General features: G+C 42.7%; 1 protein-coding gene across 1 annotated transcript; it reads left to right on the forward strand.

Moving 5' to 3' along the window:
* Positions 1–12004: 12004 nt before the first annotated feature.
* LOC122061135 (glycosyltransferase-like At2g41451) lies at positions 12005–24124 on the forward strand. The gene is made up of 11 exons (XM_042624334.1): positions 12005–12510; positions 13550–13699; positions 13839–13891; positions 17193–17301; positions 17415–17549; positions 17693–17737; positions 18962–19149; positions 19649–19790; positions 22855–22901; positions 23144–23231; positions 23430–24124. The coding sequence occupies exons 1-11, from the start codon at positions 12163–12165 to the stop codon at positions 23709–23711; spliced, it is 1587 nt and encodes a 528-aa protein (XP_042480268.1). The 5' UTR covers positions 12005–12162; the 3' UTR covers positions 23712–24124.
* Positions 24125–25178: the final 1054 nt, after the last annotated feature.

Below are 25178 nucleotides of genomic sequence, written 5' to 3' on the forward strand. Positions count from 1 at the left end.
ACCTTCAGTCAGGTCTGCTCGGCTTTGGTCGAACTTTCAATCCTAGGTGAGGACCTTCGGTCAGGTCCGTTCGGCTTTGGCAGAACTCCCAACCGAGAGGGGGACCTTCGGTTAGGTCCGTTCCGCTCTGGCCAAACTCCCAACCGAGAGGGAGACCTTCGGTCAGGTCAGTTCGGCTTTGGCCGAACTCTCAACCGAGAGTGGGACCTTCGGTTAGGTCCGTTCGGCCTTGGCCAAACTCCCAATCGAGAGGGGGGACCTTCAGTCAGATCCGTTCGGCTTTGGTCGAACTCCCAACCGAGAGGGGGACCTTCGGTCGGGTCCATTCGGCTTTGGCCGAACTCCCAATCTGAGGTGAGGACCTTTGGTCAGGTCTGTTCAACTTTGGCTGAACTCCTAATCCGAGGTGAGGACCTTCGGTCAGGTCCATTCGGGCGCAAACCTCGAGGGTTCGTACTCTGACGTGGTGGCGCCATTAATGCTCGGGTAGTCGTACCGTTTCTCTCCCCATCTACAAAGTGCAGGTGTCCATTTGTGGGGCACTTTTCTTTTTCCTTCGGAGAGCTTACCTTCGGTCTCGGTGTTCCTTTTGAAGAGCTCACCCTCGTCTCGATTTCCCTTAGTTTAGCAACACCCAAAAGTAAGTTCATGTCTTGTTCGTCGGGCTACAGTCCATCGTCCTCCGAGAGGGCGAAGTCTAACCATAGGCGTTGGAGTCCAGGGGAGGTTCAAGGGATGTCCTCAGACTCCATCGACTCGCCCCCTTCCCGCAACTCATCGTCCGCGGCCTCATCGTCTGGGTCCGAGGGTGGCTCAAACGGTGCAGGATTTAGGGAGAGGGTGCTCGATTCCCGAGCACAAACCAAGGAACCCTTAGAGGTGGAGGCTCTCCACATCGTATCCACGATGGATGAGCCAAAACTGGAGGAGCTGAGGGCCTCCTTCGGTGTCTCGGACGCTTTCGAGCTCCGACTGCCCAGACCATCTGACCGAGCCAGCTATCGAAACTCCGAGGAGCTGTGCTTGTATAAGAGGCATTCAAGGCCGGCCTTCTACTTCCCCTCCATCCCTTCTTTGCCCGAGTGTTTCGGCACTATGGGATATGTCCGACCCAGTTGACACAGAACGGGTGGCGGCAGTTGCTCAGCTTCGTCGTCCTTTTCTCAAGGCACCAGAGGCCTCTTTCCCTCCCCCTCTTCATTAATTGCTTCTTCCTTCAGGCCTGCAAGGGGCTTTCAGGTTGGTACTACTTCTGCCCCCGGAAGGACCTTCGGCTTTTGAGTGGTTACCCGACGTCAATCCACGGGTGGAAGGAGAAGTTCTTCTTCGTGAGGTCGTCCGAGGGGGTGCCCTTCGGCACCGTCTGGGATATCCCTGACCTTAGGGAGGTGAACTCCGCCCCTGCCCTATTCGGAGCAGACGTGGAGTCGTTGACGATGGCAAGGCGGCAAGAAACTTGTCCTCCAGTTGAGGCCGACTGTCTTAAGTCCGACACCATACTGTTCAGATTCGGGCTTAGCCCGGGTGAGTTAGGCTAGCCTCAGCTTGTTTCCCTCAGGTGTCGGTGCTTTGTACTGACTCCCTTCGTTTCTTTTTGGCAGTGCAAGTCTCCAGGGCCGAGGCGAGGGCTGCCGCAGTGGCAAGGCAAGCTCAAATCAGGGAGGCCAGGGAGCGGGACGTCCAACAGCAGCCGAGGCCAAAGCGGAAAGAGAAGAAGGGGCCATCCTCCGAGACCCCGAAGAAGAGATCTAGAGTCGAGGGACCGAGCACCGAGGTAGTCCAGGCCCTCGCAGCACCAGGCCATGACATGCCTGCCTAAGGCCCCTCCCCCGCCGCGGACTTCAGAGGCCCGAGGGTGGCGAACGTGAGGGCCGAAGTGGGTTTTGTCCCTCAGTGGTCGGTCAAGGAAGACGACATGCTGGCATTCGGGCGCGTTGCTCGTGAGCTGGTTATGAAGGGCAGTCTTCCTTGAGACGCCGCTGAGGCTCAACGGCAAGGGACGGCACCTATGATAACAAACGCTTGCATCTTCATGGCCGGGGTAAGCTTCGGTCCCCTAATCCTTGTTTTATTTTTCAACCAAGCATTCTGACCTTCGGTGTCTCATGTAGGCACACAATCAAATGGGTCAACTGGCGGCTCGGGCTGAAGCTATGTGCCTAGACCTCGAGGTCGTCGAACTAGAGAAGGCTGCCCTAGAGAATGAGCGTTCGGTCCTCCTCGGGAAGGTAGAGCACCTGGAGACGGATCTCCTCCTCGCACCCCGAGAATGCAAGCGAAAACTAGCGGAGCCGAAGTTGTAGATGAAGGCAAGTGTTCAGGAGGCCAAGGCCCGAGGGGTCGAGAAGTATAGGTCCTCCGAGGACTTTCGGGAGGAGATTAAACGTGCCATCACCCCTGGGTTCACAATGGGCGCTACTAAGGTCCAAGACTGGGTCCTCGAGCGTTACCCAGGGGTCTACTTCAAGGACAATGGGCTCATCTTCGAAGAGGAGGATATTGAGGCGGCCCCATCAGCCACCGAGGTTGCCGATGCCAACGACGGAGGCTATAGCGAGGAGGGTGAGGTTCAGTTGCAACGAGAGGTCCCTCTGACTCCTGATCATGGCGGTTCTGATCAGGAGACCCACCCTGCCGAAGAAGAGGCCTTGAACCCGACGGACGCCCCTTGAAGTCACCCCGGGTCTCGGCTCAGATAGCTCTCTTTGTTTTTGATATGAGCCTTCAGGCTTCTTCTTGTAATCTCGGCCTTCAGGCCTTCTTGTGTAACCATGGCCTTCGGGCCTTTTTATGTAATCTCGGCATTCGGGCCTTCTTCTTGTAATCTCGGCCTTCGGGCCTTATCAATGAATGCATTTCTTTTCGTTTGCTCCGACCTTCATTTTTCTTGCGTTCTTTGCGTTCTTTTGGGTAAGGTGGTCTTTAGTCCGTAGCTAGGTGCAAGGAGGCCGAAGCCCATCGTTGCCAACCTTAGGATCTGCACTTCTACTTAAGCACGGCTCGGTCCTTCTCCCTCGGCTTATCCGAGAGGTTTCCCGAGTCCGAGGACTCTGGACTTAAGGGATCTGGAACAAGTATCAAGTGGTTTTCACCAAGTGTTCCCCCTCAGCTTCCAGTCGAAGGGTCTGTTAAACTGGTATTGATCCGAGGTCTAGCCGAGGGCCGATCCTTCGACAGTTGTCGCTCCCAACAAAATCGATGACCTTTGGTCAAGTTCCCTCGGCTATTGGCCTGGGTGCCGAACCAGGTCGGCCTGGCCTTGCCCGTGCCTCAGTCGAGGGGTGGACGCTCTCCCAGCACAGCTTGTTCTTTGCCTGAGCCCCCCAACCGAGGTGAATACCTTCGGTCAGCTCGGCTCGACCTTTGAATGAGCCCCGACCGAGGTGTGGGACTTCGGCCAGCTCGGCTCGGCCTTTTCCTGGGCCTTGCCTGAACCCCGACCGGGGTGAGGGCCCTCGGCCAGCTCGGATTGGCCTTCGCCTGAGCCCCGATCGAGGTGAGGGCCCTCGGCCAGCTCGGCTCGGCCTTCGCCTAGGCGCCCGACCGAGGTGAAGACCTTCGGCTGTATCCATTCAGTAGAGTTAAGGTTACCAGATGGGAGAATTCCTCTTAATTGTCATAAACCAACTTTTGTATTTTCCATGAATAGGATCCTCCAGAGTTTAGGATGAGGAATTAAAACTTAAAAAGTGTATAAGAGCGAAAATTGTAAAAATTACAAAAAATAAGTGTGCTTGCTACTTCACTACTGATAGAATTTTCTTAAGTTCTGAGAGTTCCACGATCGGGGTACCCTTTCTCCCCCCGTAGTCTCCAGGTGATAGGACCCTGGTCGTATTACCCTTGAGACTCTAAAGGGACCTTCCCAATTTGGATCTAGCTTCCCTTGATGTCTCGGGTCTGACACTTCAGCCCTTCTAAGGATGAGGTCACCCATTCTGAACTCGTTCTTTCGAACCTTGGTGTTGTAGTGCCTCGCAACCCTCTGTTGGTAAGCGGCCATCCTTTCTTGCGAAGTGTCTCTGATTTCGGCCAAGAGGTCTAAATTCACTCGGAGCCCTCCATCGTTTTCGTCTTCATTGTAATACTGAATCCGATGGGTAATGACCTCTATCTCCACTGGAAGTACAGCTTTAGTGCCGTATGTTAAGATGAAGGGTGTTTCTCCGGTGGCCAATCTCTCGGTAGTGCGGTAAGCCCAGAGGATGTGGTGCAACTCGTTTGCCCATAGTCCTTTGGCGTCATCCAGTCTCTTTTTTATTCCTTGAAGTAGCATACGGTTGGTTACCTCTATCTGCCCGTTGGTCGGTGGATAGCCGACAGAGGTTTTCCTGTGGTCAATGCCGAGGGCATCACAAAACAAGCCGAAAGTCGGATTGACGAACTGAGTTCCATTGTCCGTCACCACCACCCGAGGGATTCCAAATCTATAGCCTACCGCCCTTTGGAAGAAGTCCCTTACGTTCTTTTCGGTTATCATCGCTAGGGCTTCGGCTTCTGCCCACTTCGTGAAGTAATCCACTGCCACCACGACAAACTTCCTTTGTCTCGTGGCCAGGGGGAATGGGCCTAGGATGTCGATTCCTCACATGGCAAATGGTACTGGGCTCGATAGAGAGGAGAGCTTGGTAGAGTGTAGCCTAGGAACGGGGGCGAACATCTGGCACTTGACACACTTTTTGACTAATGATTCCGCGTCCTTCTTCATTGTCAGCCTACAGACCCTACCTTAGAACCTTATGTGCCAAGGCCTGGGCTCCTAGGTGTTGGCCGCATATCCCTTCATGCACCTCCCGAAGTGCGTACTCGCCATCGGTGGAATCCAGACACTTGAGGTACGGCATGGTGAACCCTATTTTGTACAGTGTCTCGTCCTTCAGAAGGAAGCGTGCCGACCTCATTCTTAGTTTCCTTACCTCGTCCCTATTCTCTGGGAGCTTTCCTTCCTTGAGTTATCCGATTATGGAATCCATCCAGCTTTGGTCGTTCTCGCCTACGAGTAGTACCTCTCGGGGTTTTCGGTGCTTGACTATGATAGCACTTCAAAATACACCGATTGTCCAAGATCTGCGAAGTCGGAGGTGGCCAGCTGTGACAGTGCGTCTGCACTAGCATTTTCTTCTTGTGACACCTGCCTTACCTCGAATTCCTTGAAGGCCGCTATCCTATCTCGCACCGTCTTCAAGTATTTAGCCATCCTCTGTTCTTTGGCTTCGTAGTCTCCGTTCACCTGTCGCACCACGAGCTGTGAGTCGCTTTGCACCACCAGCTCCTTTACCATCAAAGCCCGAGCTAGATTAATCCCTGCTATTAACGCTTCGTATTCTGCTTCATTGTTGGAGGCGTCGAAGTCGAACCGTAGGGCGTATTCTATCTTGAAACCCTCAGGGCTGACCAACATGATTCCTGCGCCGCTTCCTGCACTGTTGGAAGCGCCATCCACGTATAATGTCCAAGTGTCTTCTCCTCGGTCCTCAGCAAACTCCTGGGGGTCATCGGGGAGCGTCGTCTCTGCGATGAAGTCTGCGAGGGCCTGTGCTTTAATTACGGTTCTTGGTTTGTACTGGATGTCGAATTCTCCCAACTCTATAGCCCAGTTTACCAGGCGACCAAACATATCCGGCCGCTACAGTATCTTCTTCAGGGGCTGGTTTGTGAGTACACATACCGTATGTGATTAAAAATATGGCCTCAGCTTTCTTGCTGCTGTCACTTGGGCATACGCCACTTTCTCTGCCTTTCTGTATCTTGTTTCAGCATCTAGAAGGGTTCGACTGACATAATATATTGGCCATTGTTGCCTTCCTTTTTCCTTTGTCAGTACTGCGCTTACCGCCACTGCTGATACAGCAAGGTATAGCTGCAAGGTATCCCCGGTGTTCGGCTTCGTCAGCAGCAGGGGTGCGGCCAGGTACTTCTTCAGTTGTTCGAAGGACTTTTCGCACTCCTCCGTCCATTTGAACTTTTTAGTCCCTTTCAGTGCTTTGAAGAAGGAAAGGCATCTGTCTGCAGACCAGACATGAATCGGCCCAAGGGCGGTGACCTGACCCGTTAGCTCCTGGACTTGCTTCACATTCTGGGGTGACCTCATATCCCGAATGGCTTGTATTTTGACCGGGTTGGCCTCAATTCCTCTCTCTGAGACGATAAAGCCGAGGAACTTCCCTGAGGCTACTCTGAATGCACACTTTGCTGGGTTCAGCTTCATACCGTACCGTCTCAGCACCTGGAACGCCTCTTCTAAGTCTTGGATATGTCGTTCCGCCTTTAGGATTTTTACGAGCATATCGTCCATGTACACCTCCATAGTTTTGCCGATCATCCCTTTGAAGATTTTATTCACCAACCTTTGATAGGTGGCCCCTGCGTTTTTTAGCCCAAAATGCATGACCTTATAGCAGTACAGTCCTCCCTCGGTTACGAAGGATGTTTTCGGGACATCGACCTTGGACATCTTGATCTGATTGTACCCCGAGTATGCATCCATGAAGCTCAGCGCCTCGTATCCTGTCGTGGCATCGATGAGGAGGTCTATTTTTGGCAGGGGGTATGCATCCTTCGGGCAGGCCTTATTTAGGTCGGTGAAGTCGATGCAGATCCTCCACTTTCCATTTGCTTTCGGGACCATCACCACGATGGATATCCACTCCGGGTATTAGATCTCGCGGATGAACTGGGCCTTCAGCAGCTTCTCCACCTCCTCGTCTATTTTCTACTGCCTTTCGGGGGTAAAAGTCCTCTTCTTCTACTGCACCGACTTCTTCGTCGGGCTAACATTCAGATGATGCTCTATTACCTCTCGATCTATTCCGGGCATATCCGAAGCCGACCAAGCGAAGATGTTAGCGTTGTTTCGGAGGAATGAGACGAGTCTTTCTCGCTGTAGCCTTGGAATGGTAGCCCCAATCTGAAATTGCCGAGCGTTATCCCCCTCTTCGGCTTCAACTTGCACCAAATCCTCGGTCGGCTCCCCCCGTTGATAACTGGCATCATCGTGCAGATCCTCTATTGGGAGTGCCTTGCTCGCCTTTTCTTTTCCCCATAAGGTAGTGGCGTAACACCTCCGGGATGCCTCCTGATCGCCTCGACATTCCCCGACACCGTTTTTGGTTGGGAATTTCATCTTGATATGGGGTGTGGAGACGACAGCCTTTATTAGGTTCAATCCAACCCTTCCTAATATGGCATTGTATGCTGAGGTAATGCCTACTACCAGGAAGTTGATGATGACCGTCACTTGGCGATCTCCGGTGCCGGCTCTTACTGGCAACTCAATTGATCCTTCCACCTTCACTGGGATGCCGGAGATTCCCTACAACAAGTGTTCGAATTTCTTTAACTTTCCCTCGTCCAGGCCCATCTTCGGGAAAGCTTCAAGGAACAGGATATCAGCTGAACTGCCGTTATCCACTAAGATCCTCTTCACTTTGCAATCCGCTATAGTCATGGTGACAACCAGGGCATCGTCGTGCGGAGTGTGTACCCCTTCCAGATCATCATCTGAGAAGGAAATAACCATCCCCGTCCTTGCCTTCTTGTTCGGCCATTCCGCCATATGTACGCTTCTTGCGTAGGCTTTTGCTTTCCTGGCTGAGACTGAACTTTCTCCAGCGGCTAGGCCTCCACAGATGGTCGCTATAACTCTAGTTGGGCTCTTATTCTCGTCTCGGAGGCAACGTTTAGCTTCCTCGGGTGTCTGGTCCCTTCGTCATTCCTGATTGCCTCTACGGGCAGGCCCCCTCTTCTCATAGCGACCTCTGCCATCTCTTCGACGGTTATCCCTACGGTCATTACCGTCTTGGGAATCCTCCTTTTCACGGTCTACAAATCGGCCTAGATATCCCCTTCGGATCATCCCTTCTATCTCCCCATTGAGGTGCCAACAGTCTTCGGTGTCATGGCCATGGTCTCTGTGGGAGTGGCAATATCTGTCCATGTTACGTCTCTCGGGGTGTCGCCCCATCTTTCCTGGCCACTTCATGGCCCTGGCATCCAGAGAGTCCTTTATCTGCATCAGTACCTCCGTTCGTCTCTGGTTCAGGGGTGCGTATTTCTCGAACTTCCTTGGTGGAATGGGTGCCCGACCGTGCTCAGACTTTCGTCTTTTACCTTCTTCGGAGGTTTGTTGTCGGCCCTTGAGAGCCTCTCCCTTACCGCCTTCCTTTCGGCTTCTTTATCGGCCTAGAGGGTTTCTTCCATCTGGATGTACTTATCACACCGAGCTCTCAGCTCAGTCAGATTCCTAGGCGTATGCTTCGCCAGGGACCTTTTCAACTCCTTATCCTTGACGCCTCCTAGCAGGGTTGTGAACTCTTCTTTCGGGTCCAGGCCTCTGATCGTGATTTTCTCTTGTTGGAAGCGCTTCATGTAGTTCCACAGTGACTCTCCTTCCTGTTGCTTGACGTTGGTCAAATTCAAAGTAGTCTTCTGAAGGGGTTGGCTACTGGAGAATCCCTTCACGAAGAAGTAGTTAGATCGCTGAAGCTGTGGATCGACTTCGTCGACAGACGGTTGTACCATAGCCTTGCCGCTCCTCTGTACGTCAATGGCAGGGCGAGACACATAATATTTTTTGAGACTCGATGGAACTACATGGCGACCTTGAAGCCTTCCAGATGATCGATGAGGTCCCCAGACTCGTCGTATGTGTCATACTTTGGCAGGCGAAAGCCGATCGGGAGCGGGTCCCTCATGACTTCATCAGCTAAAGCTATGTCATTAGTGAGGTCTGGCTCGCAGGCTCCCGTTTGATTTTCTGCCACCTTCTTAATCTCAGCTTTCAGGTTCAAGATCATCTGCTTTAACCCCGAGTCCTCATGTCTCGGCTCGCCTCCTTGGCGTGGTTCCCCATGTCGATCCTCGACGGCACACCGCGTCCTTCCCCTAGGTGCGGGACTTTCCCCCGTTGCTCGATTTCAAGGATTACGACCAAACCTTATTGATCCTGTACTGCTCCGGTCCTCGTCTCGTCTTCTCACGGGCTGGATGCGGGGGCCTTGTGGCGCTCCGCCGATCTTCTGAGAGACAGCTTTGGAGACCTCCTTCATTGCCTGGGCCATTCGGTCATATTTGTCCTGGAGGGCTTCGAACTACTCCCTTATCACATATTCCTGTGCTCCAGGAGTGGGTGGAGGATCACTATCTCCGTGCACCGAATATCCGACTGAATGCTGGTACCTCACGGAACCTTCCCGACCATCGTCCAGCCTTTCTCATCCGTTTTTCGTTGAGGGAGGGAGCCCTCCTGAAGGTTTCTCCTCCCCCATTTCATGTTTGATGCTGCTCTCATCTTCTTACGATTGTAAGTTCTCCCCACCATTACGGTCGTTCCCACAGATGGCGCCAATCTGTTGCTGCCAAAAATCCGTATGAGTTGACCTGCACAAGCATAGACGGTAGAGGCCCAGAGCTTTGTCCGGCGTTAGTCCTCTGACGCTCAAGTTAGGGATTGGCCGCACGGTTTTTATATAGGAGTAATGGTGTGGGTATTGATGCTTACCTTCTTCCTTCCTCTCGGGCCCTCTTATATAGTTCTTAGGGTTTAGGGTTTTCCCTTTCCTTCCCAGTGTCCTTCTCGGGCCCACCTTCCTCCCTTTTAAAGTTCCACCCGAACACGTCCATCCTTTTGGCGGGGAATATTCTCTTCATGCAGGTGACGTGGTAGAGTCTTTGTAATCCCTATCTGGTTGGCGACACGTGTCCCGGTGGGTGACGCATGTCCTTACCCTACTGAGCGATCGATTTGACCATATCACTTTCCATCACGGATCCATATAGTCGACCTCATTTAGTTGAGATAAGACTGTTGTTATTGTTGTAACCTTGTCGGCTTGCACGATCACTGCATCAATCAAGATAGATAGGTAGACCATTACTAGGAGCAACCATTCTACTTCAATTTGTATCTATCCATGTCGAGCGATACCTATTGCTCAATCCATAACCTAAAATCCTCGACTTACGTCCTTGCTCAAAGTGTGTGTGTCTTACAGTCAAGCTCTTTTCTGCCTTTGCATCACGTAGACCAATGAGAGATTGTGCGAACGTATTTAAGTGGGGGGCAACGTAGTCTTTTCATGTCCACTTATGTTGCAAGCAGGCATGGTTATTTTCTCTTTTGTCTTTTTTTTGTTTCTTTCAGTGAAATAATAAAACAAATAATTAAAAAAAGAAAACCCCAATATCCAGTACATTGGCTTGAAATTTCAATGCTTTGATTCGCCACATGTATAATAAGATAGAAAATTGAAATATGAGCAGGTCAACTAGAGGTCCATCTCTTTACAAAATTTGAGCTAAATCAGTTTTATTACGTGATAGTTGTTGGCATTTAGAATGATGGTGCAGGATTTGGACTCTCTATCATTTCTACTACCATAAAAAAATATTTGCATGGGTGATGGATAACTCAAATACTATTAATATTGAATTTGTTTTAATAAGTCACCATTGCACATGGTCCTCCAAATATTCCATAGTACACTATACTTACGTCGGTGTTTTAAAGCACGAGGGAATAAAATAAATCCATTAAATCGAAGATCACTAGATCATATAACTAAGATAAAATATAAAATTCAACATATTAACAACCCAAGACATGATTTTTAGGAATCACCAAATTTCTCTTTCCTTCATGATCAACAAAGTAGAGATCCTAGTGGGCAAAGAAGCGGGTGGTACTATGACTATCTCCCATCTATCTGGATTGCCTTGATCTTCCTTTTCTCTATAGTAGTAGTGTTGGTCCCTCTCTTTTAGGTTGATACCTGATAGTCTTGGTCAATATCGGATTGATGTTACCAAAATTTAAGGGTAAAAAGTCCACCCCTCCCTCTTCTCATGAAAAACAAAAATTCCACCACAATAGATGCTTTCATGGTGCTCCCCTTGATTCCTGCATTGATACATGGAATCCTCTCCCATAAATAAAATAAAGAAATTCAAATATTACCTATTTGTCGTATAAGCTTAACATTAGAAACTTTTGTTTTCCAATAATACAGGTACATCGAATACTAACCCTAAAATGCAATTGATGATTGATTTGACATGTAACGTTTCAAATTTAAATGAAAATACTAAAGTAATCTTTGATTATGTAAATATTTTCTTTTATTATTAGTTGAATTTTTTTCCTTTGATAAAAAAATAAAATAATAATACACATACATTGAATTAAGAATGAAATTAATTATTTTGAAAATTTACCAAAAAAGAAATTAATATTATGAAATTTATTTTTCAGAAAATATTCTTTTTTCTTTCGATTTTACTCATGATTTGATACCACTAATTGATCTAAAAGATTCATCAGATATCGATATTAGCCTTGGTTGATACTGATATGATCTAGTCGATTCGACCAATCCAATACCATACTTAGAACTCTGAATGAAGCCGTTTCAAATGATGTGTCCATGTCAGAGGGAGAGGCTTCTAAAGAGAATCTTCCATGTTATTACCAATGCTAGAATGAAAAAAATGGTATAATTTATATATAAAAACAATAAAAAAAAAAATTTGGACAAGAGAACCTTGTCCGCTTGCACAACTACTGTACTAGTCTGATAGTTAGGTTGGTCATTACTGAGAGCAACCAATCTACTTCAATTTGTATCTAGCCAAGTCGAGCGATACCAATTGTCCAATTCATAACTTGAATTTCTTGACTTTCATCTTTGCTCAACGTGTGGGTTTTACAGTCAAACTCCTTTCTATCTTTACATTGCACAGACCAATAAGAGGTTGTATAGACATATTTAGGTGAGGGGGTAGCACAGTTTTTTCACGCCCATCTGTGCCTGGATGTAGAGCCACGAGAGCTGGTAGGGGGCTCTTCTCTCTCTCTCTCTATCTCTTTTTTATTTATTTTTTATCTTTTCAAATAATAAAACAAATAATTAAAAAAGGAAAATCCAAATGTCCGGTACATTAGCCGCGGGGGAAACGTTTTCCCTTTATGAGTAGTTAAGAACAGAGAAACGGTCCTCCTACGTCCTGCCACTCTTCCCACCTAAATGTTTTTTCAATCTTTTCTTTCCTTTCATCGTCCGTTTCAAATCTCTGAAGATTTTCTGTTACAATTGCTTCGAAGTTCCATTTCTGCTCTTCTCTCTCTCTCTCTCTATAAATTTCTCTATCTCTCTCTCTGTTTCTTCCATGGCTGGTGGTCTGTACAACGCAATGAGACCATCGCAACCTTCGTCTAATCAGAACTTCGGTTCAAGGCTTATTCTGTTACTCACAGTTCTGCCGCTGACCCTCGCAACCTTTGCTTTCGTTCTTCAATGGAGAGGCGGTCTCAACGACCCAACAACGCGTTGGTCTCCCGACACCCACGAATTTCCTGGTGGTATGGGAAGCTCGGCTCCTCAAGACGTTGCCCACTCCTCCTCCTCCTCGTCTTCTTCTTCTGATTGTGTCAAGCTTCTTGGTCGGAGCTCATTCCCCTCGTTTCCTTACTACCGCGATTGGAAATTCAATTACAATGCCGATCTGAAACCGATGGTGATATTCCAATAGGGATTTGATTGGATTTGGTTGTTGATTTTGGTTTCTTAATTGCGTCTTTTCTGTTGTTTTGGGTTTATCATTTGTGGATTGGAAACGATTCGGTAATCTGGTTTCTCTGCATAAACTAGTTTATAGATATTCTACATTTTTTTCGGTTGGAGGGGGTTGCATTGCAAGCAATAGCTTTCCTGATATAGATGTTTTGTTCCGATTTGTTTTGGGTTGGAATCTGATTCTTCTCTGCGGATTTGGGTATCTGGGTAAGCTTCGATGCCCTTAGTCATTTTGGAGAATAATCGAAGTTGACTTGCAGAATTTTTTTGACTTATAATTTTCCACACGTTTGTTTGGTTGACCGCTTCTGGAGTGGAGATGAGGCGTTATCTGGAATAGACTTGATAGGGATTTTCTGTTTCATAGAAGCTTAATTTACTTATTTATTTATCTTTAGGTGAATGGAAAATTAATTATCAGAAAAAGCAGAATACAATGACAAAGCCCATAGGCATGACAAAAGGGGGACCTGTATGAGAAATACTTTTGCCATAGAAGCACAATTGAATTCAACTGTACGTTTTCAGTTTAGAAATGCTTGGCAATGTGATGGTTTACGCATTCCTGAATAGAATTAGTAAATGAAAATTGAATTCTAGTCCATATTCCAAGAAGCTTTCTACTTGAAATTTGTCTTATGCTTACAATTTGTGGTCAGCAACACCCAATCGACTCTCTGCCTTTCAGGATCTGTTTTTATATGGTTAAGTCAAGGCTATTAAGCTGGCTGCCAACTTGACAACACCTCATTTTAAAGGGAAACATAGGGAATAAGGATTAACCCAAATTTCCAAACTCCACTTACAGCAATATGTCTACTGCTAATGGTATATGGGCCAATTGAAGTGCTATGGAAGTGAATGAATTATGCAACGTCATTTCGTCAAGGAGTATATTTTATATATGTATACAACTCATGTTACATTTGAATGATTAGTGTGCCTATGACTTTAATTTGCATTTTGCTGTTACAATACAGATATGTATTACAACGAGCACTTCAGCTGGCTTGGAGCAGATTCTGCCTTGGATCTTTTACCATAAGGTTCTGGGGATTTCAACATTCTTCCTATTTGTGGAAGGGAAGGCTGCATCTCCCACTGTGTCTCGTGTCTTGGAATCGATTCCTGTAAGTTTCTATCCTCTGTCTTCTGTTTTCTTCATTTTCTGTCTATATAGGAAAGTGGAACTCATCCCCCACTCTTTCCTTTTTCTTTTGGCTATGGTTCACCATTCCAGAATTATATTCATTTGTTCTATCTTTTCAGGGTGTGAAAGTTATATACAGAACACGAGAGCTAGAGGAGCAACAAGCTAGAAGGTTAGTTCATACTGCCATTTGTAGTTGGATTCAGTTTTAGCATAAGTTGATATTACATTGTGCGTTATGGAATGGATTGGCAGGGCTAACATGATTTGTTCTGAACTAGGTAAAAAATATAGACAAATGAAATGCAAAAAAAATTTCAAGTGATTATAGATGCTATACTTTCACATACATACATACATTAATTTGCAAAAGAATGGAAATATTTATGAGGCATTCTATCTACAGCTTAGTAACAACTAGAAGTTCTGCAAAGTCCCTTTAAATATGATATTAAAGAAGCTATGACATGAGATTTACTACTAGAGAAACTATCTTGCACAACCACTTAACAGAACCCTCAAGAAATTGAGTTGATCATTCTTCTTCCTTTGCCTACTCCTAAACACACTAAAATGGAGTAAGATCAGATGGAGGTGGTACTTCCTTGTTAATTGATATTAGGGTCTTATCCATATAAATATTCGATGGAAGAACGATATATTTTTGGCAGTTATGTTTATCATTTGTAGGAGAAATTTTTATTTGACCAAGTCTCTTTCTTAGATGTGGGTGGAAGAACTTAAAAGTTACATTACAATACCTAGATAAATAATATCCAATCAATCTTAGGGAAAATTCATGGAAAGGAAAGAGTTTCTTGAATCTTAGACGGTCTAACTTTATCAAATACTCTACACAAGTAATAAAAAGCACATTTATCTTAGAAAGAAAGAAAATAATCCTTTATGTTTGTTAGAGGTAGATGAAGATAAATTTCAATGGAATAGGTGATAACTAGGTTTTGGAATGGCCAGGTGGAACTAGATAGGCTTCTATTATGTATAGATACAATTTCCAGAAAGATTAATGATCTGGAGAACAATTCCAATAAAGTAAGCCATTGGGCTATCATCTTTATTGATTGTAATTCTTGAACTCTCCTTGCAAAAGCATGGGTCTCTCGAATGTGTGGCTCTTGGACCCTTGGCTAATTATAATCCTGCACAGTGCACCCAACTCACCATGTTGTGCTTCTAGGATTTTACCTTTTCTTTTGGTTTTTCAACTTGCATGCATGTGTGCCACAACTCATTTCGTAAGGGCATGGTTTCAAATCCCACTCTCAAAATTTATTCACTTATTTTCTTGCCATTACCCATTGTGATGGGATAGATTTGTGCTGCATACATGGCTCTAAGCTTATGAGGTCTCCTTGACAATACCTGCCAAAATTGGCTGGTTGGAGCCATACTAAAACCCTTATGTGGGAGACCTGGAGTTGAACAATGTGGCCTCAATTACTTTTTCTTATCATACTATGAAATTGTGGAAGAAGGTTATTGAAGTCCACTTGTGAAGATAAACTACCATCTTGGAGAACCAATTTGGTTTTATGCTAGGTAGATCCATGACATATTTATTTACTTATTCCTGAGACTCATGGAAAATGTTAGAGCCTACAAGAAGGAACTCCATATGGTCTTTATTGATCCCAAAAAATCCTATGACAAAGTCTTAGAGAGCTAATCTTGCATGTATTAGAGATGAGAAGGGTATTGAGAAATATGTAGATATAATTAAATTTGTGTATGAGGACACAATGACTAGAGTGAGAACCCTGGGAGGGCAAGGACGTGATTTCCTAGTTACAATTGGGCTACATCAAGGATTTGATTTAAGCCCTTATTTGTTTGCACTTATCATGGATGATTTAACCTGGGAGATTGAAGATGAGGTTCTGTGGTGTATGCACTTTGCTAATGATATTGATTTGGTGGATGAGACAAAAGCTGGGATTAACACTAAGCTAGAGTTATGAAGATCAACTTTCGAATCGAGAGGTTTTAAGATAAGTAGAATGAAGACAGAGTATTTGATGTGTAACTTTAGCCACACTAAGATGGATAATGATATGATGAAGATTGAGGAGAGAGAGGTAACGCATAAGGATCATTTTAGGCATTTGGGTTAATTATAAAAAAAGAAGGTGATATAAGTATGATGTTTCACAAAGGATTACAATGGGATGAATGGAATGGAGAGGCATGCCTGGAGTCTTGTGTGATCAACACATTCCTTTAAAGCTTAAAAAAAGGTTTTATAGGATAGTCGTTAGATTGGCTATGATGTATGGGGTGGAATGTTGGGCGGTTAAGAAGTGTCATATAGATTTGCTTTGTGTAGTAGAGCTGAGAATGCTGAGATGGATGTGTGGCAAAACTAGGAAGCATAAAGTAAGGAATGACCATATCAATGCTAATTTGGGAGTTGCTCTGATTCATGATATGCTCCGAGAAAGCTATTTCAGGTGGTATAGCCATGTCCAACGGAGGCCTGTGGATGCACCAGTAAGGGGGAGCATTGTTTTCAAGGAGTTGCCTAGGTGACACTTAGGCGTCCAGACGGCTCAGCCTAGACTAGTGCCTTGGTCATCTAGGTGCCTAGGCCTCGACTTGATTTTTTTCCAAATTCATCTCCTTGGGTCACCTTATGCCTCGACAACTATGAGGAGGAGTGATCTGATTCAGATTGAATGGGCTAAAACCTAAAGCCAGACCTAAATGCCCATAGGAGAAGTAGTGAGGAAAGTCATGCATAGTTTAGGTCTTGTACCAAGTATGATCTTGAATAGATCTGATTGGAGCCTTGGAGGCAAGAATCCATGTACCCAACCCCATTTAGGTGAGATTTACTGATTTGTTGTATTATTTCCCTTCCCTTTTACGTATACTATTCTTCTGCTGTCTTTGATCGGATCCATGTAGCTGACCCCATTTAGTTGGGATAAGGTTGAGCTACTGTTGTTGTTGTTCTTGAAGGTGTACTAACCTCTCTAATAGCAATGGACTGGCAAGGAAACTATCTAGTTAAAAGATTGGAAGTCCAGAAAGCATGAGGGAGTGGGGCAGAGTTGTTTCTTCAATGCCAAAAGACTCCCTTGCAGATTTTCTTGCTTCCTTCATTATTTCTAGTCATCTGTTTTGATGAATGCATTTCTCAAATATGTGGAGAGGCCTGTTTGGTAATACAGGGGGTTTAACTAATATTAGAATGCTTAAATTTAACATAAGATTTTATCTTTCTGTTAATTTTTTTTTTTTTTTTTGGGGTACAATTTGTTGGTACCAAGTCTACTTCACTTATTGAGTTTTCTTACTTAATTGGTTTGCCAAGAATTTCTTCAAATAAATGTTTCTATTTGGCAAAAATTATTTGTCACTCTTCCTTGACCTATGTGTTGTAATGGATTCTTATTTATGTGTTAAAATGTCTTTGATTTCTTATCATTAACATCGTCTCTTTTGGATTTTAGCCGGATTTGGAATGAGACTTGGCTGTCAAGCTTCTTTTACAAACCATGCAATCATGAACTTTTTGTGAAGCAATCTCTCAATATGGAGATGGCTATTGTCATGGCAAGGGTATGAAAAGTTCTACTCTCAACTGTTATGTTTTGAAATCATCTTTCTTCTATCTTGGAGAATTTTCTTGACAATGGAACCCTGGATTCTGTGCTGTATGTATTTAATCTTAGGATGCTGCTATGGATTGGATTATCCATCTTGATACCGATGAGTTGATACATCCTGCTGGTTCTCCGGAGTACTCCTTGAGGCAATTGCTCTCAGATGTGCCTTCACATGCTGATATGGTTATCTTTCCAAATTATGTGAGTGAAGCAAGTTCAAAACCATTTTTTCCCCCTTTTCACTCCCTAATCTGGCAAACAGATGATATTTATTCAGTTTGTAGTAAAGAAGTGATCTCTTTTATCTTATTTTCATAAATGAATTAAATATATGTTATTTTCAGGAGAGTAGTGTTGAACGAGATGATATTAAGGAACCATTCAGTGAGGTAAAGTTCGCTCATCCTTTATTCTCTTTCTGCCAAGTCTATTGCTAATGCTCTGCTTAATTTGGCATAAAATGGGCAGAAGTAAAAAAGAAGAATGTAAACATTTTAATCTTACAGTTTGTTTTATTGGAAATGGAAAGAAGGGATGTAAGTACCATAGTGGGAATGTGGGACCAATGTCCAAGACCTATAAGATATGGGAAGTAGAATATTTCCACTACTATATTATACCATTGGGTATTTTATGTTGAAAAGAACATAGCCTAAGAAATTCAATGAGTAAACTTCAAAGTTTGGTTGGGTTGATTGTTGAAATAGACTTCTTTTGGAATCTTGAAAGTTTCATGTATCAAGCACTTATTTCTAGCCAGACTATTTTGTTATAAAAAAAAATTATGCATTAGACACCTATAAACAATAACTTCCTTGTGTAGCTGCAAGGCTATTGTGGGATTAAGTATTGTATGATATATGAGCTGGAAATTGCAGATTCTGTTGTCCACCCACAATGTTTTTGGTTCATTGCTTGTTTTATTAATAGGTCTTTGCCCCTTACGCATTAGCAATCCTTGCCAGTTGTAGGTATCAAGAAACTTGAATATGTCACATGACTTGAAGTTTGAGCCTTTCTAGGTCCTACATTTTTGCTATCACTGGTATAGAGGCCTTGACTTCATCATGATCAGCTTCTTCATTATATATATATATATATTTCTTTGCATAGAAGCTTAGGAAAGGAATGAAGAACCAATATCTATCATTCCTTTCCTAAGCTTCTAATTACCATTCCATATTTCTGTTAATTATTGGGCAGAAAAATTTCTGTTAATTAGGAATGGTAACTGCTTAGTTATGTTCATGGCACATATTTGGATTAAATATGAACCCACTGATATGTAGCTGTATTGTGCTGTCAACATCAAGTTACTTTTTGAGGGGGTAGGGTATTTGGATAAAGCTGGGTTTTGTTGAGTCCCAGCTTGACCTAATAGTAGAAACGTAACTTTTGAAAATATAGAGCTCAAGAATCAAGATGATTTGTCAGTTAACCACCTTTAATTAAAAACAAGCAACTAAGAGTAAAATGCTTTGTTCACTATGTAGCATCTTCAGAATTTGCATATTACTAGGGTGATGGTTTAACTGGTGTTTTGGGAATCATGTTGAAAATGTAATTATGCATTTTGTTTGACAGATTTCGCATTCTTCTATGCTTGCCAACAGGTCTCAATGTTCAAGAAGAATTATGATCATCTCACAAAGGACGTATACTTTGGTATGTACAAAGAGGCAACCCGTGATAATCCGAACTACTTTTTGACCTACGGGAATGGGAAAGCAGCCGCTCGAATTCAGGATCATCTCCGTCCTAATGGTGCTCATAGATGGCACAACTATATGAAGACACCAAAGTATGGTATTCTTTCTCATATTTTATCTTATGTATATTGTTCAAATCTTTCTGCATCCTTAAAATAATTCACACACGCACAGACATTTTTGTATATATGCATAAACATATGTTTAGACCTATGTTGCTATTTTTGGTGATCTTTGATTTGATTTTGCTAGCTTTTTTAGTGCAAAGAATTTTTCTCCCTCTTCATTTTCTTTCTTTCCTTTCATATTTAGTTTAGGGGCCACCTCTTGGTGTGATGATAAAAATCCTGGGCTGCCAGCATGTAGATGTGGGCTTGAATCTTAGGGTGGTCACTATGAGCAAAAAATGCTCAAGGTTAGGACTGACTTTGGTCCACCTCTCCCAGGACCCTATGGAAGCAGGACTTGCACCTGGGTTACAGCCCTTTCTGGCCATCCATGTTTAGTTTAGAATTTGATCAGAAGAGCAGAATCTGTTGCTTTGTTGGTTATATTTTCACTATAAATTATATTGGTTGTATCATTGGGCAGTGAAATTAAAATGGAGGAGGCTGCTGTTCTGCATTATACATACACCAAATTTTCAGACTTGACTTCTAGGCGTGACCGATGTCGCTGTAAACCTACAAAGGAGGATGTCAAAAAATGCTTTATACTTGAATTTGATAGAGATGTAAGTCTTAATGCCTGCATTCAATTTATATTTTCCCTTTCACATGCAAAACGTAGCAAAATTACCTTAAATCCATAGGTGAGGGAAAAGTATTAGATCTTTCTAATTATGATTTACTTTGTTACTTCTTAAGATAAGTATTGAAACAAAAGGTTTTAAGATAAGTAGAACAAAAACAAAGTACATGGAGACTAACTCTAGTAAAATTAGGACTAAAAGTGGGATGGTGAAATTTAATGAAAGGGAGATACCTCAAAGTCATAATTTTAGGTACCTAGGTTCAATCATGTATAAAGGAGAAATAGAGGATGATGATGAACAGCAAATTAGAGTAGGTTGGATAAAGTGGAGAGGTGTTTCTAAAGTTTTATGTGATCGACTTATTGCATTAAAAGGAAGATTTTGTAGAACAGTTATAAGACATATAATGATGTATGGAGCTAAATGTTGGGTGGGGAGAAAAAAACATATAAACAGATTTATTGTAGTTTAAATGAGGATGTTGAAATGGATAAGTGGTAAAACTAGAAAAGACAAAATAAGGAACAAATAAATTAGAGCTAATTTAAGAGTAACTCCGATACTTGACAAGTTTGAGGTGGCATGAACTTGTGCAACGGAGAGACCTTTGAATCATAATTGTCAAGATGTCACCTAGGCACCAGTTAAGCATCCAGGTGCAGTCTAGGGTCCAAATTGACAACATGCCTTATTTGATGCTGGAAAGGTGACCGCCTTGGTCACTTGGGGATCGCTTTGGATAGCTTGGCCCGCCTTGTGGCCTGGGCGGAATGCCATATTGTATGGTGTTTTAGTTTTATTTATTTATTTTTTCCTCTAATTAATTATAACTCTTAACCGTTATGATTATGAAGCACGTGCGATACATGGAATCGTACTTACATAGTTACATGTTCTATAATCTGTTTCTTAATTATATGCTGTTATGCTCTTAGTTTATTGCTTTATCTATCTATGTAGAAAACCAAAGATCTATCACCAGTAACTTGAGAGAACAGAGATGAGGAAGAAGAAAAGAGACGGTAAGGGAGAGGAGCACTCAATGTGTCTGGCGTCTCCCTCCATTATATATTTATAATAAGTAGATCCTAGTACAATCATAGTTGGAATGGGAAAGACAATCCTAGCCTAACTCTAATTTAGGAAACCAGAGATCTAGTCTAACTAGGAAAGTAAACAACCTAATCTAACGTGGAAAGTAACTAAGATAACCATGTCACGATGGGAACACTCCCCCTATCGTGGATACATATTCCAACAATTTATGAGTATGCATATATTATATCCTACTTTATTTATTATCTATTGGTTTTTTCATATTAGGTCATTATTGGCATAATTTTTTTTTGGTGCAACATTATTGGCATAATTATATTATATTGTATTGATGCGTCTACATTAAATTTGTCATATTGCATTACTATTATAATTATATTTATGGCACGAGTACTGCATATAATGCACACCTTGTTGGGCGCTTCGTTGTCTAGGCACCCCTCCACTGCTTTGGGTCGCCTAGACACTTTGACAACTATGTTTTGAATTTATCAGTAGGGAGGAGTTATATGATTTAGTTTGGAGAAGCTAAAAGAGTCAGGGGCAGGCCTAAAGTTACCTTAGAAGAAATTGTGAGGAAACTTGCATATCTTTGGACTGATAACAAATATTGCTTTGAATAGACTTGATAAGTGAAAGAGGATCCATGTTGTCAACCCTATTAGTCCAGACCGGTTTGGGTTGAGTGTTATGACTAAATATATCATGTCTGTATTGATAACATACTCTTTTTTCTTTAATTGATAACAAATGAGGGACAAGTCTGAGTTGAGCTGTGATTAAATTTATCCTGGTTATCTCTGTCCTTCAACATATGCTTTTTCTTTAATTGATGACAAATTTCAGTTGTCGTGTAAGTAAATGGATTAAGCTTTAAGACATGATTTCTCTAGCCCTTGGCATCTTACAGCTTGCAAGACCTGTTATTTGCTAGGACCTGTGACATCATGATAATGCTTCCTTGGAACTGAATATTGTCTTTGGTCCTAATAAAGAAAATTGTTGGGATATGAAGAAAAGGTAGATATTCTTTTCTCTTGATGGTAGGAGTTTAGGTATCAAGGATTATTGAAGCAGCTTGTGCATATACTCCCTCTGGTAGACCTAGGTAATACACTTACTTCTAGAAGGAGTAATGCTACTAGGACCACATCTTGGCAAGCCCAGGAAGCCCTATGACTACCCTGATTCTGTATATTGGTTCTTCAGTAGGTGTTTGTGTAATGGGGAAAGCCATTTTAGCATTTCTCTTGCAACATTTAGATTTGGCTTCGCTACCATAGGTCAGCTGACCTGTCTTGGTTTGCTTGTGCTTTATGACTTTCTTACGCTAGTACCCTCCTGCTTTAGTGCTTGGTAATTGACTTCGCCAAATGGAGGGAACATGTGTCAGGAAAAAAAAAGATTATGAGGGTTAAGATGAAAATTAGTTGGTTTTTCTATGCTGCCAAGTGAAGCATAATTGGATCTATGGATTTTTTTTGGGGGCAATGTAATCTATCAATATACATGCACTAATCATGATCGGTTGAGGGTAATTATTTCAAGTGGTATAGTGTTGTAAAGCAAGACTAACCAGCACCTTGATATGACCTCTAAGAATTGTAGTGTTTACTGATAAGGCCTGCATATTGGGCAGAGGGGAGAGGGGAGAGGGGAAAGGGAAGGGAAAGAAGATATAATGGGTTTGCTGAGATGAGGCTTGGATTTCTTGGATTTCTCATGCATTATCATTGTTTTTTCCCTCTTTCTAGGCCATTCTCTGCTGCCTACCTTGCTACAGAGTGATTAAAACCAACATAATCATGATTTAAAAATTTCCTATTAAAAGCTTAAAAAACTGGTTGTTCTTTATAAGTATTATCAAATATCAAGGCTGTGACTAACATATCATTCTTCTTTTTCTAGAAGTCTCCCCACTTCTTTCTCATTTGAAAGTGACTTGTAATGAGCATTGGCCTTATCCAACAAACGTTTGGTCTTGCAGGCATTTATAATAGCTTCGACTGCAACAGAGGAGGAAATGCTCCACTGGTATGGACTCGTTATATTGTTCTTGATTGTTGATTTGTTTTTGTATGAACCCTAATTGCTAAACCTTAACGAATAGTGCGTCCAACTTTTAATCGTTAAAGGAATGATTCAATGGCTTTGGGTGCATGAAAGTGTTACCCAGAAACCACAGACCAATTAAGGTGTAGTTGTTCCAATTATGGGTGTTCATATCTATCTGTTTGCACTGTTTACTTGCTCCCATCATCTTTATTATTTTTTAGGTACCAAGAGCATGTGGTATGGACTTCTGAAGAACTAAAACTGAAACTTCTGAGGAAGGGAATTTTGACACGCATTTATGCTCCTATGGTATGATTCTTTCTATTGTTTCTTCTGGTTTAGAGATAAAAGAGCTTTGTAGCTCTTATTTCCACATTTTCCTGTTTCTGTTCCTTCAGTTTTGTCCTTGCACTATGCATCTATTTAGTTGCGGGTGTATGCACGAATATGCATATGAACAAGATGAAGTCTCAAATTTCTGTCAACCTAACTTTTTCATCGCTACAGGTGATTATTAAAGGTTTGAGAGAGTCTGGTGTTTTTAGCTCAGTGATTGCATCTGCACAAACAACTCTCTCAAGGGAGAAGTTTCTGTCTTCTGTGGAGAGCAGTAACTCAACTAGATCAACAAAACCCAAAGCAATTTTCTCAAGGAAGTTTGGGAGCAGTGGAGAATCTCAGGCAATGGCAAGAAAGGTTTTGGAAATTTCCGATACTGATTCTCATATGGAGGCAGTTCCACCATTGTCTCCCCCAGGCATGGATGATCTCAACATGGAGACAATATAGACCTCTCATGATTGCTTCTTCTGCCTCCTGTTCAGACCAATGGCTGAAAATTATAGTGTCATTTGGGGGGAAGAATCAGAAGAGTTGACAAGCAGTTTGCAGGTGAGCTTTATTGACGTTTGACTTCATCGAATCTTCCCGATCATTACCCAAGCATTGGTGTACATTTCAGGTTAATGGATAGGGTTAGAATTGAGATATAGTTAGGAAGACATTCTTAATTTACCAGTTCTTTCCCATGGCCTTATCTGGGGCGCTTTGGTTGCCCACTTGAGATGGCCATTGGAGATCTCTGTCTGATTTTTATGTATAGGTGTACTATTAATTCTCTATTGAGATATTGATGGATATTCACCAATGTTAATAGTGCAAATCATTTTTGAAGTATAGAATGTTTATCTTTCGTTTTTTTCCCTCTCTGACCCATTTCTCTTATGATAAAAATATTGGCTACTGTAGCTAGCAGTCTGAGGATATTGTTATATGGACAAATTATAATTGGCTATATTCTTGAGTTTGGCTTTGAAATTTAACATTTTGGCAAGTTTTCATTGTCCATTATCCTTTTATTTATTTTTATTTTTTTGAGAAGATGTTACCCAACAGTTTGCCACATAATCTCTCTACTGGTTTGATAGCTAAATATAAATGGGATGAGCGATTCATTTGATGGTTGGCCGTAAGGTTAAAATGAATATGAAACGGACGGTTGAAAAAGAAGGGAAAAAGTTTCAAAAAATGACCAAAAAACACTATCACATGATCATAATAAATATTCATGAGGACATTAATGAGAGATGGAAAGGTCATTTCTGAGGCCTACTAAATGAAAACATTTCTAGTAATAACGTTATGAATGACTGCATTACCCATCAAGACACCATGACATTGATATGATGTAAGAAAAAATTAGATGGTCTAAGGTAAAATAAGCTTTAAAGATGATAAAAGTAGGCAACACACCAGGTCCAGATGAAGTCCTCGATGATGTCAACCTATATCGATTCCTAAAACCTTGGGAGATAACAAGCAAGAAACGAGGGAGCATGTTCTCAGGTGTCTTTCATGAATGCATTCTGCGACAGATGACAATATTAATTGCATTAAAATCAAATAAGGGCTTACCTTGGAAGGTAAGTCATTAAAATACATTGTCAATTAGGTGTGTTGCCATGGGTGTTTGCTCTTAATTAATAAGATTTTTTTTTTTTTGGATAAAAAATTAATAAGATTTTAGCTTTAGACAATTTACAACAAAAAGAAGCAGTTAGGAAACATGTGTTGTTCTTATTTACACCAGGAGGAACCTTGCAGAGCATTTTTTCTTGCAATGAGAAGGGCCCTAAAGTTGTGGACATATTTCTGGGTCTTATATGGTCAAACATTTCCATTTATGACATGATAAAGGGTTGGATTTATGGTTCTTTTCTCTGTTGTACTTACATCTTTCTTGGCTCCTACCCAAAA

Source organism: Macadamia integrifolia, chromosome 14 (genome assembly GCF_013358625.1).
Source record: "Macadamia integrifolia cultivar HAES 741 chromosome 14, SCU_Mint_v3, whole genome shotgun sequence".
In the NCBI taxonomy this organism is placed as follows: domain Eukaryota; kingdom Viridiplantae; phylum Streptophyta; class Magnoliopsida; order Proteales; family Proteaceae; genus Macadamia; species Macadamia integrifolia.

What these genes read in the sequence shown, in the direction of transcription:
- LOC122061135 (XM_042624334.1), top strand. Translation starts at nt 12,163, where the DNA reads ATGGCTGGTGGTCTGTACAACGCAATGAGACCATCGCAACCTTCGTCT. An exon ending in ATGCCGATCTGAAACCGATG is followed by an intron (nt 12,511 to 13,549) that starts GTGATATTCCAA and finishes GTTACAATACAG; the next exon opens with ATATGTATTACAACGAGCAC. An exon ending in TGGTTATCTTTCCAAATTAT is followed by an intron (nt 17,550 to 17,692) that starts GTGAGTGAAGCA and finishes TGTTATTTTCAG; the next exon opens with GAGAGTAGTGTTGAACGAGA.